The sequence below is a fragment of the Pseudonaja textilis genome, chromosome 1 (genome assembly GCF_049901715.1).
Source record: "Pseudonaja textilis isolate UNSWEBS1 chromosome 1, rPseTex1.2, whole genome shotgun sequence".
Classification (NCBI taxonomy): Eukaryota; Metazoa; Chordata; class Lepidosauria; order Squamata; family Elapidae; genus Pseudonaja; species Pseudonaja textilis.
Genome location: NC_141990.1, coordinates 229,076,122 through 229,088,528, shown reverse-complemented (window position 1 = coordinate 229,088,528; position 12,407 = coordinate 229,076,122). Strand labels below are relative to the sequence as shown.

Sequence of the window (12,407 nt, the reverse complement as noted above, 5' to 3'; positions counted from 1 at the left end):
GGTTGCTTGTAAGCTCTCTGGAACTTATTTCAACCCATCCTATGAGCTGGACATGGTTATCGTGCTCTGGATCTCATCAATTAAGCAACATCATCTTATATGAGCTAGGAGTTGTGACTTTCCTATCATTGCACCTATCCTATGGAATAGTCTTCCCGGCATCCTGAGATATGGCTCCAACTTGCTAGCATTTAGGGAAACATATAGGCAGGGGTGGGATTCTACCAGTTTGCACCTATTCACTAGAACCGGTTGTTAGCATTCTAAGCAGTTTGGAGAACCGGTTAGAAGAAATTACTGGCCTAATCCTGTAAGGAAGGCAGGAAGGAAACATTCTGGTGTTGCTGACAGAAACTGCCTCTCCATTAACCCTTATTACATTCTTGGCAGGACTAGACTTCCTGTCTCAGGAACTTCTCTGGAGTTTTGTTCCCCTTCTTTGCTGGTACTTTGCTTGTGTGGAGTGACCATTCAAAGTTACAATGGCACTGAAAAAAGTGACTTATGACCATTTTTCACACTTATGACTGTTGCAGCATCCCCACAGTCATGAAAGGCCAGGCGAGGAGATGCGTGCCTCGGTGTGAGTGATATTGAGTTGGCCACGCCCACCAACTAAGCTACGCCCACAGAACCGGTTGTTAAAAAATTGGAACCCCACCCCTGCATATAGGCCTGCCTCTTTCTGTAGGTTCTGGGATAGGACATGGGGCTGCTTTTAAGCTTATATGAACAACCTTAGGAATAAATCAAATGAAATCACTTTTGTATGTGTGAAGATGTGCAATTTTGTCCCACAGGTACTTTTTTTTCAGGAGGCAACTGGACTTTCTTGTTTTTTCTTGTGAAGACGTTTCTCTTCTCATCCAAGAAGCTTCTTCAGCTTTGACAGGATAGTGGGGAATGGAAGGATTTATATTCCTTGCAGACAGCTTGACATTTATATCCTACTATACAATTTGAGATGAATGCCCTTTGAATGGTGTGAGAGTAGGAATGGATTTGCAGACTATAGGAACCAGGACCACTCCTCAGGTGACCCTGAGGACACAGTTAAACCTCCAAGTGCCTCAAAGACCTTCTAAAAAAATGCAAATGTCCAACTGTCTGTAAGGAGTCTAAATCCTTTCATTCCCCATCATCCAGTCAGAACTGAAGAAGCTTCTTGGATGAGAAGTGAAACATCTTCAAAAGAAAAAACAAGAAAGTCCAGTTGCCTCCTGAAAAAAAGCACCTTTGGGAGAACCATGATCTGGATAACTGAGGATCTCTACAGACGTATGCGGTTTTGGTTTTACTGCAACAGAACTGTCAGGTCAGTTGCCAATCTTAGGTAAACATTACAGGTTCACAGAAGTCTAGGGCCACTTCTGCAGTGTTTGTGGGCAAAACTCAGGGAATAAACAATGGGGCAAGAGAAAGACACATTGTTTGGAAAAATGAGAAGAGGCAATGCAAATGACTTCAAGGTCCCTTTGCTGTATGTTGCTCTGTCATTCACAGAAAGACCCTGAAGTGAGAAAGTGGCACCATGTAACCTTTTGATCTTTTGCCTTTGTGCCACGTGCCTCCATTGTGGAGAGTAGTGCCGTAACAACCACAGTGATATATAAAAAGCATTCCTTGCCCAAGTGAGAGAGGGCAGGCATGAAAACCAAATATTTCTTTTAGTCCTAGCAAGGCATTTCTGATAACCACAGTCAAACTAGAGCTGTAATTTCTTTGCCATATAAATAGACGGAGATGAAAATGTGCCTTAGCCAGGAACTATATAAAAGGCTTCCCTAGTCTGGCTCCCTCACAGGCTAATCTTACTGGGAAACTGCATTTCCTCTTTCTTTCTCTGCATTTTTGCAAAACCTGCTTGCCCATGACATCCCACGAGAAGGAACCTTCTCCCACTATCATCACTGTCAGGCCTCCTGTGGTCCCCCAGGATTATATGATTTGGTCAGTCTTCAACACCCTCTATATGAATATCTGCTGCCTGGGCTTTGTAGCTCTTGCCTATTCTGTCAAGGTAGGAGATCTTTTTGATATTATTCTATATTGAGAGTTGCATTGGGGTTTAACTGTTTACCTGAGATGGTCCCTACTAAGGAGTTTTTGGAAAGAACAAAGAGACAGAGGAACATGTTGATGTGGGAAAGACTAGGCTACAATGAGATCAATCCTTACTTATGTTAGTTATTTTGGGAGGTGTTATTTCCAATGAAACTAGTTTAGGCTCACTTACTGAAAAGGACTACATGAGCAAGAATCAGCAGAGAATTTATAAGACAACCTTTGCACCAGTATCTTTGCCATCTGGTGATGAATAAATAAATGGTAGTTATGTTTAAGAGGCTGCATTCTGTGCTTTGTGAAAATGTGAGATTAAAAACAGCATAGCATGATAACAGAGGTAGTGATATACAAGCAATTGGAATCAGTCGAAGCACAGATGGGGAAAAAAAACCTCTAGGAACTATTTAGAGTGTGTGGGCAAACTGTAGAGAACAATTTCATGTGGTTTTCCCTGGAAGGAAGACGTTCCATGTTCCTATTCTGGTTAAAATTAAAGAATGTTTAACTGCTGATCTACCAAGATTAAGGACATGAATTGATTTCTCCTGATGCCTCTTTGGGATTTCTGCATTAGATTAGCCTTCCACAAGTTAGATGGCATTGAACTGAGATGTATGAAATGTAGCAGCACATCACTAAACAGAATTGTTAACGTGGATTCTGTTTTTTTTTTTTTTGTCAGCATTCTTCCCCTAAACTGTGCCATTTGCACTTTGGAAGACAGGGGAAGAGCACAAACATTTAACATGACAGCAAGCTGATATAAAGTGGTTTATATAAACTGTATGTATTCAAAAATACGTTTTCAAATATTACATTTTTTTTCCCTTGAAGGCTCGGGATCAGAAGGTGACTGGGGATCTGGAAGCTGCTCATCGCTATAGTTCCAAAGCCAAATGCTACAACATCCTCGCCACAATGTGGAGTGTGGTGCTACCATTGGTGCTCATTGCTTTGGTGATTACAGGTGTCCTTCACCTTTCCAAGCTGGCTCAGGAATCCATGGACTATTTGGCTTACAGACTGTTCCCAGAGGATGTTGAGGACAAAAAGTGAGGGGGAAACAAGAGTTGGATATAACTCAAGCACTGCACAATACAAAACCTCTACCGGTTTCTGATCTGGGTCATCTAGTTCACTACAGCAAAGCATTAATCAAGCGTAGGACTCCTTTCTCAGAAAATGCTGCAGATGTTCATCCTTGGTGTCCTTCATAAACTTGTGGCTGAATTGTTCTGTCTCTGCTCTGCCTCACACTTCTCTCTTAATTTTCCTTCCTAGCTTTCTTATATTCTGTGGGATCTGCACACATTTTGGGTAAGCAGACATGCAGAACTCAAAGAAAGCAGGTAAAAAAGGTAGCCTAATAAAAAATTATTATGCTTCTGGAAACTGATTTGTATTTATAAAGATAGCCTTGTTTCTTTCAAATTACTTGCTAATATGTTTCTATCTATAGGATTAATAACAAGATATATTAGCTAAAACAGATTTTTTTAAGCTGATCTTTTTTATGTTTTATTTATGGTGAGATCCCAGGACAAGCAATCTTGAAATGAATTGTTAATGGAATTTAATCAATCTAGCATATGCAGAAAATCAATGGGAGGGTTTATTTTATTTTATTTTTAACAAAGGTGTAATTTAAGTTCAATAATAAATTCTCTCAACCAAGAGTTACATCCTCATTGAACTTAGTGGTATTTTTTTCTTAATAACATTTTAAAAGATCGTACTGTTAATCTATAAGCCAGAAAACGAAGTAATAAAATGTTTCATCATGCATTGACACAATAGATGGAGAGTCTTTTACAAAAGTCTTCCCCAATTGACTATATTTGCTAAGTGAGGCTGAGGCAAGTCAGAAATATTTAAAAGACATGTCAGAATAAGAACATTTGTCACTTGGGCATTTTTTTAGTTAATGTAGACTACAAGGTCAAGGCCCATTGAATAATTCTAATGGTTTGGTATTGGTGTGGGAGGGTGCTCTCTTAGATTACTTAGGAGCAAGCCCTCAAATCTTCCTTAGAGTCCTATTTGGTTCCTTACATGTTGCTGATGTCAATTTCTCTTTATACAAATAGTCCTTGATTTACAAGCATTCATTTAGTGGCTGTTTGAAGTTACAATGGCACTGAAAAAAGTGACGTATTACCATTTTCCACATTTATGACCCTCCCCATTGTCATGTGATCAAAATTTGGATGCTTGGCAACCAGTTCATATTTATAACGGTTCCAGGGTCCTGGGGTCACGTGATCACCTTTTGCGACCTTCTGACAAGCAAATTTAACGTGGAAGCAAGATTTACTTGGCAACTGTGTCAGTTAACAACTGCGGTTACTCACTTAACAACTGTGGCGAGAAAGGCCATAAAATCTTGCTTACAGCTGTTTTGCTTACCAAATTTGGGGATCAATTGTGGTCATAGGTCAAGGATTACCGGTAGTTGCTATTTAAGTACAGAACTGAGGCAGCACACTAGTGTTCTCTACATTTCAATGTTAATATAAGTAATTATTTTAATCTGGGTCATTTTTCAACCTATGATTGATTCTAAACTAAATAAAAGAGAGAAAGAGAGAAAGAAAGAGAGGGAGGGGGAGAGGGAGAGAGAACTCTGTAATATACACTTGAAGGTATAAAATTGTACAGAAAGGTATCTGAAGCAGAAGAATTAGGGGTATGTGCTTGCAGTGCTGTTCAAAAAAAAAAAAGTGAAGCTGACACATAAAGTATTTTAGCTTTCATTATGTGGTAGTGGCAGCCATCTTGCCTCTTTGACACCCTTTATTCTCTCCCTGGAAATGTCCTTGAGAAGAGCTGTTGTTATCAAGTAGAAAAGAAAATCCTTGACTGTTTAGAACAGGGGTCCCCAACCTCTGGGCCACAGTCCACTACCAGGTTGTGGCCTATTTGCAACCGGGCCGCATGACCGGTGGACTGGCACACATGCACGCGTGCCTCGCTGCCCTCAGGAGTTGAGCTGTGCACATGTGTGCCGGCCTGCCTATCACATGGACTGGTTCCCCTCCACTTCCCCAGGCTGGCCTCCAAGCCGCAAAGGTTGGGAACTGCTGGTTTAGAGTGAAAGGTGGTAACTTCCAACTGCAATCTCAGAGTTTTTCAAAACTAGCGATAGGAGAGATAATAGAATCTACTGCAAATGTAATTTGGACCCAAAATCTATTTTCTCTAAATCAGAGGTGTCAAACTTGCGGCCCTTGGGCTGGATGCGTTACATGCTGGTTACATGTCCCAATATGTCACCGTGACACCGCCATGATGATGCAAGTTTGACACCCCTGCTCTAAATAGTCATGACTTAAATGGGCCTGCAGCTTTAACTGAATAACTTCCTTAACGTACAGTTAAAGGCAATTTTGGGCAGGTCAAACAGATGGAAACTAATCTAGGAAAGAAGCAACCTGGAATTAACGAGAAACTTCCTAACAGTGGGAACAATTAACCAGTGGAACAGCTTGCCTCCAGAAGTAGGAAGTGCTTCATCATTGGAGGCTTTTAGGAAGAGACTGGACAGCCACCTGTCTGAAATGGTATAAGGTCTACTGCTTTAGCAGGGGGCTGGATTAGAAGACCTCCAAGGTACCCAATTCTATTCTGATTCTGATTCAGAAACATCTGTGTTATTCTTTCCTTTACTAAATAAATGTGATGCACTGCAGTGTTGAAACTGGATCAGGATATATTGTACTAATCTCTGCTTAATAAAATGCATAAACGATGCACCTATTCTAGATCTGAAACTGTTAAGTTTGGGTAATGAGAGGCTGAACCAGAGCATGAGTGCAACAAATACTTTATTGTGATAATAAAGAACTGAACGTGCTAGCCAAGCCTGGAACTGGCTCGCAGCGATCAGCGACTGGTTGGACCCCGCAGCCTGCTTTTATAGCTGGCTGCTGGGGAGAACTAACCAATGAGCGAGGGGGCAGCCGCCCCCGCAGCGCAAACGGACCTGAGTGGGAACTCCTTAGAGTTCCAGGGACACAACAGAAACAATCTGAATATTGCTTCGGATCTGGAATAGGAGATTGCTGCCGTATCCTCAGACATTTCTTAACCAAGCTTTTATTATAATAACCGAATATGTTAACTTTCTTTCACTTAGTAAAGGAGGAAGATATAGTCCACTTATATTATTACAGAGATACAGTACTTGCATTTGCTACCAATATAGAAGGATAATAAGATAACTCAAAACTCATCTACCAAGCTCTTCTGCTTTCCCTTGCCATTTGGGGCTTCTTGAGTGATGTTTTACAAAATGTCTATTGATTCACAACCTCTACTTAACATTCCTCTGAGGCTCATCCATCTTTAGATTCTTGGTTATGCCCAGGAACAAGGATTGCAATGTAGTGCAAAGACTCTGTAATTTACTGGTTTCCCTTCTCTCTTTTGCCTCGAACATTTGTTTTAAAAGCACCCCCTAGTATAAAAAGTCCTCTTTAATTTTGGATGCACATGGCTCCCACTAGTTTGTTTGCCCTGGCTATGTGTTAGCCCTTTGAATGCCTGGGTTGAAAATTTATTGCATAGCATGGCTATTTCAGGATAATAACAGAGAAGCTGCTGTTGCTGGTTTTTGAAGTCTGTTTGGCTAATGGCTACCTTGTTTACTATTGCTGATACATCTTACCAAGCACCATGTTTCCAGCTGTTTTGCTGGATGATGGCATGAGATGTGTGAGCTGTTAAAAACTCATTATTATCTCATTATTATCAGCTAAACGTTGCAGCCTGTGGGCATGGGAAACCAATGGGATATGCCATTGCTAACAGCTCCTTTTCATTTGCCGGTGTCTTGATTGGGCAACGTGGAAGAACTGGGTGGGCAGAATTGTCACTTTCCTTAACTTCTAGGTTGATTCCCAGATATAGGTTATAGAATAACAGAGTTGGAAGAGACATTAGAGGTCTTCTAGCCCAACCCCCTCTTCAGGCAGGTGACCCTAATGTCAGGATTCCAAGCAATAGAGCCAAGTGTCCAAGATAGCTTCGGTCAGGTCAGCTTCAGGGTTGACACCTATACAATTTCAGACAAATGGCTGTCTTCTTGAAAATCTGTGTGGTCAAAAGGATTCTGGTGTATACAGGATTTAGAATTTCTGTTTATTCAGATTGCCATTGAATGTGAGCTCCTGCTCAGCATTTTATTAAGGCTGAAATCTTAGATTCCCTTCTTTGTGAATGCAGTGGGGTTTCCTTCTGAGCAAGCCTGCAGGTAAATGGCTGTGTATAACTAGAGATCTCCTAGAAGAGCAGCTCACAGCCATTTCTAGCTACTTGACACATGCTCAACATATTGCCTTTTATAATGTCAACTATTATTGCAAGATAGCGATCCTGAAATCACACTGAAATAACTTCCTTTGAGTGAGAGTTTTGATTTGTGTCTGTGCATATTTATTTAGAAGAATACTGTTGTTCAAAAAATAGTTAACAATTTCAATAAGCTTCAATATTTTTTTTCCCACAAAAAAAAATCAATGGGAGTTTTAAAAGGACTGACATTTTGCTTCACATATATCAAACTTAGATAAGTGGCAGAACTGCTATGTCTTACATGGAGGTTCCTGCTGTCAGTCATAGAAATTACCTTAGATTGGAGAAAGATTTCTCAAAATGAATTTAAAAGGCCATTTATAATGCTTCAGCCCTACATATTACTTCAAAAATCATCCTTCTGGCGGCAGCTCAATGAAGAAAAAGACAACTTCTATTCCCTGAACCTGCCCTAAAGGGCTTCAGAACAGTTGTGGGCATTTGGTGATTAAGGGACGAGCATTTTCTCTACTAAAGACTGGTCTTGAGTTGCCGCCAGCCTAATTACAGGGCTCCCAGGGTTCATTTCACTCCCTTGTTAAACGTTCCCAAATGCCAGCTTCATGGTCACAGGGGTTCTGGGCTTTTTATGTATGAGGTCTAGTTTGGGATTTGTGGGATTTATTTGGATAAAACCAGATCTTAGCAAAAGAAGAACTGGTGTGTGAATGCTAGTTAGGGAAACATGATACAGTTTGGGTAGAAATAAATAAGCAGCCTGTAGAAAGTTAGCACTCCTCTCCTAGACGAATGAACCCACTCCTCTCCTAGACGAATGAAATATTCTAGGAAATATTAAAAAGGCAGAACATTTCCCCTGAAAGAGAAATAAAATCTCAAAGGAAACAGAAACTCGGCCCCAGCTCCCTGCCCCCAGCAGATATTTTCATGCCAGCTTATCTACAAGACAAAATACATGACCCTCTAGGACATAATAGGATTATCTAGCTCACGTGGCACAACCAAACCCCTCAATTACATCACCCAGCAAGGTTCAACCAAACTCAGTTCAGACAAACATGACTTCACATGGGAGTCTGCAACCAATAGGATACATGCCCTTGCCATGGGAACAGAACGCTCAAGGTCAAAGCTCAAGAGAGGGTATAAATAACACTCACTCTCCACTCCATGTGGTCATTTATCCAGGATTTCAAACCCATGTGGTCCTGTTCACCATTAAACCATCCTTCCAAGCAGCCTCCATATTTCTGGTGTTTTTCTTCCCACTCAGAACTGAACCCAGATGGACATTTCTTCCAACAAGCCAAAATAACAAGTGTCCATAATCTGGAATAAGCATCACTTTATCTTTGTCACCAATTAACTGCAGTCTAGGCTGAAATTTCTTAAGAAATGATTGGGAGCAGCATGGAGAATAAGTGGTTTACCCTGCAGTACAGAACTGACAACCTGTTCAGGACCTGAATGTCATTTGTAAAAAAAAAAAAAAGATGGCCTTAATTCTTATAAATATGACTGAGGGCTGCCTTTGGAGTAATTAGAACACATGAGAGAAACAGACAAAAATCCATTGTGATTTGTCCTACATGAGTCGGGGAGGCAGGGAAGGAGAAAGGTTATCCTTGAATGTCAGAAAAGTGGACTTCTCTTTATGAATCAGTTTGAATAATCTGCATCTATGGGAAGTGCTTTGCCCTTAGCAAAAAAGAGAGGACAGAAACTATGGCAAAATGCTTTACCAGTGCAGTAACAACAGAGTCAATATGCTCCACTTCATTACATAGATGTTTTGCTTGTTCAGAATCTTAGAATGTAATCCCAATTCCAATAGACCAAATGCAGCATGAGGGAATTTGTTGGAAGAGATTTTCATATAAAAATCAGCCGATGTTCATTTAGGATATAAAATTCACCTGGAAGTCAATCTAAAGTCCATCATTGGAAAAAGAAAATGTTGAATCCCAGGGGAGCAAATTCCATAATGCCCAATGAATGGCCATTACAGAATCTACATATATTACAGGTGTTAATTATGCATATTAAGTAGTAGTTGTAAGCAAGAAATACAGTTTGGGGTCCTGGAGTGGGATCCACTTGTAAAACATTTGGGATACTGGGTCTCTTTCAAAGGCTCAAATTGTTTCAATTTGTCCAGATTATTCTTCATTGCAAAATAACCTCCTAGAGGTTATTGCTATAGAATAAGATATTGCTATATCCAAAGTTAGTATACATTAGCAAATATGACCAAAACCATATTTAAGATACATAAAAAACTAGAATCCATCACAAATAAGTGGCATAATACACTAGTAAAAGAGGAAGCAATGAATTAAATAAAACATAAGCTAAATAAAAATGAAAAAGGTTTCTGTCCAAACTGTGGTCTTGTACAAATTCTCAGGGTGCAAGTTAGAAATAATTATATATGATAAAGGACAAGGTTGTTCTTTCCCTAAGTTTAATAAGGTATGAAAGGAACAGAGGTGTGATACATGTAAACTGGTGCTTTTCAAATTTGGCAATTTTAAAATGTGTTGAATTCAACTCCCAGAATGCCTTAGTCAGTATGCTACTTGGGGAAATCTGGGAATTGAAGTTCATACATCTTAAAGCTGCCAAGTTTTAAAAACACTGATATAAACTAAGAAAAGTGCTTATCTACAGTCTCCTGTAGATGAAACTTACAGAGCTTGTTCTGTTGCTTCTTACAGGGGAGTTCCCAGTTAGATCTGTGAGTGATCAAAAGTTCTTTTGATCTTCAAAAGATCAAAAGCTGCCAATATGCTCCCTCCCATCCACCTGGGTCCCCTCCATCTCTAATCAGGAAAAAAACAAAGCCACCAAAATTGAACAGAGATGAACAGCAAGGGAGGGGTGCTCTACAATGGTGGGATTCAATTTTTTTTTTTACTACCGGTTCTGTGGGCATGGCTTGGTGGACGTGGCAGGGGAAGGATACTGAAAAATCTCCAGTCAGAAGTGGGATTTCTCCGAACTACTCAAAATTTCCACTACCAGTTCTCCAGAACTGGTCAGAACCTGCTGAATACCACCTCTGGTGCTCTACTACAAGACGTTTCTACAGGGACTAAATTGGAAAACTGTTAATGAACTCAGTGCAACTTATCCTTGAAAACTGTAAGAATGGCAGCAGCTAGAATTATTCTGGTCCAACCGCCCTTCCAATAAAGGTATACCTTTTTCAAGGCATTATTCCCAAACTGCAACCAATGGGAGTATAGATCAGCTGCACCAAGGACTTTATGCTACCAGCACTTGCCTTCAAGATGGCACTAAATCAGGGGTGGGATTCAACCGGTGTTACTACTGGTTCGGTGACTACATTTTGCAATATTTAAATATATATTTAGATAAACAAAGAGAATAGTTCTATCCAGTTTGAGTGATTCCAAGATTAGTCATATAGATAACAATCCACCTACCCAGAACTCCAAGTGGCAAACAAAACTCAAAATGTAACCATGCCATATAAATCCAATTTGTATGCTGCACAAAAAACCCCTTTCTCCTTTGTGATGCATACGGGAAAGAGCAAGAAAACCACAAAAGAGCACATTCTATGTAATTAACAGCTTTTGCCCATTGAACACCATATAGGGTGTCTTTTCCCTGCCTCAATACACTTAAGTTTTTGTACGTTTATTTATATATTATTCCACCATAATTACAAATCATAAGTTTAGGAATATTTTGTTACCGTAACAGTTTTACCCCTTATTACTATGTACAGTAATATATAATCTTTTTAGCTTGGACAAAATTGTACTACACCAATAAAAAAAACAACAGTGTAGAACCATAAATGTGTATTTTTAAAAGGTGGATAAAATAATAATACAGTTCTGAGTGACTTGAAACACTTTCAATCAGCTAACATTTCAATAACTAGAAAGACAGTCGCTGACTTTTCAAGAGCTAAGTTGCTACCTCCAGCAGCAGATGTTTTTCTGACCTTTATCTTCAATTTATAGGGAATCTGTGGAGTTAGGCTCCGAAGAAGTGATGTTGTCTGAGGAATCCTGGGAATTGAAGTCTACTAGTCTTAAAGATGCCAAGGTTGGAGACGCCTGCAAAAGCCTTCCTCCGGGCTTTAAAACAGAAGAGGAGGGCTGCTGGAAGCTCATGGTGGGAGCAGGCTGGGACAGCCTCTTGTGTGACCCAGGATGAAAACCACAGTCCCACGTGGTCCAAGGCCATGAAAATCCAGCTGTTGAGTGAGCTTCTGTTGAATGGTCTTCCTTTTTGGAGCAGGATAGTTGGGGGGAAATAGTTGCCTGTGGTTATTACTTCCAGGAAGACCAGAATTGGACAACTAAATGAGTACTAAAACTACTTTTATTGGAGGAATATGGTAATCTTGAAATTCTGAATGTGCTTCCACTCTCCCTTGCTTGTATCTTAGAGAGAACTAGGAAAGTTTGGACTGAGAACCCTTATTCAAGTATAATTTTCTGCTACGGACTATTTCTTACCTGACCATTGCCTTGCCTGCCACTCTTCCTCAAGCTTATTCTCACAGCCCATTACATCTACGGGCCTCATTTAGCAACCAGAAAACTTATTTGCATGCTTGTACATGCACACAGCAGAAATAATAGCTATGCAAAAAAGCCTGCAATTTATCTATATTAAATGACCACTCTAGTAATCTAGGCAATCTCAAGCAAGTCCTGTCCACTGCTTAAAAAAGTGAATATTTGGAACCTGAAATGGACAGGCAACCTGTGGAGTTGCCAAAATCATGGGAGCGTGATGCTAAATAAATAAGTTTTGAAAATCTCCTCTTGATTATCCTCAGTTTCTGAACCATTTTTAAAGGCAGATCCATGGAAGATGGATTGCAAAAACCTTAAGAAGTGAGGAAAGCAGTTCTGCTTACTTTTTCTTCGCCCAGTGAAGCAAGCAGAAGTCTGTTTGCTGCACAGCAAATGGGCAAGGTTGGACAAATGAAGTTGCAGCTGTTTCTTCTTCCTAGCTGTACTGGAGAATGGAAAGACACA

General features: G+C 40.1%; 2 protein-coding genes across 2 annotated transcripts in view; both read left to right on the top strand.

The window, feature by feature from the left end:
- Positions 1-12,407, top strand: part of LOC113440202 (NACHT, LRR and PYD domains-containing protein 12) — a 432,514-nt gene that overhangs the window by 294,399 nt on the left and 125,708 nt on the right. The gene's annotated exons all lie outside the window — the stretch shown is intronic.
- LOC113440201 (interferon-induced transmembrane protein 5-like) lies at positions 1,777-3,884 on the top strand. The gene is made up of 2 exons (XM_026706443.2): positions 1,777-2,020; positions 2,902-3,884. Exons 1-2 carry the CDS (start codon positions 1,871-1,873, stop codon positions 3,121-3,123), a joined length of 372 nt encoding a protein of 123 aa, XP_026562228.2. The 5' UTR covers positions 1,777-1,870; the 3' UTR covers positions 3,124-3,884.

Coding starts and splice junctions, on each gene's coding strand:
- LOC113440201 (XM_026706443.2), top strand. CDS start 1,871: ATGACATCCCACGAGAAGGAACCTTCTCCCACTATCATCACTGTCAGG. Junction 2,021..2,901: donor CTCTTGCCTATTCTGTCAAG/GTAGGAGATCTT, acceptor TTTCCCTTGAAG/GCTCGGGATCAGAAGGTGAC.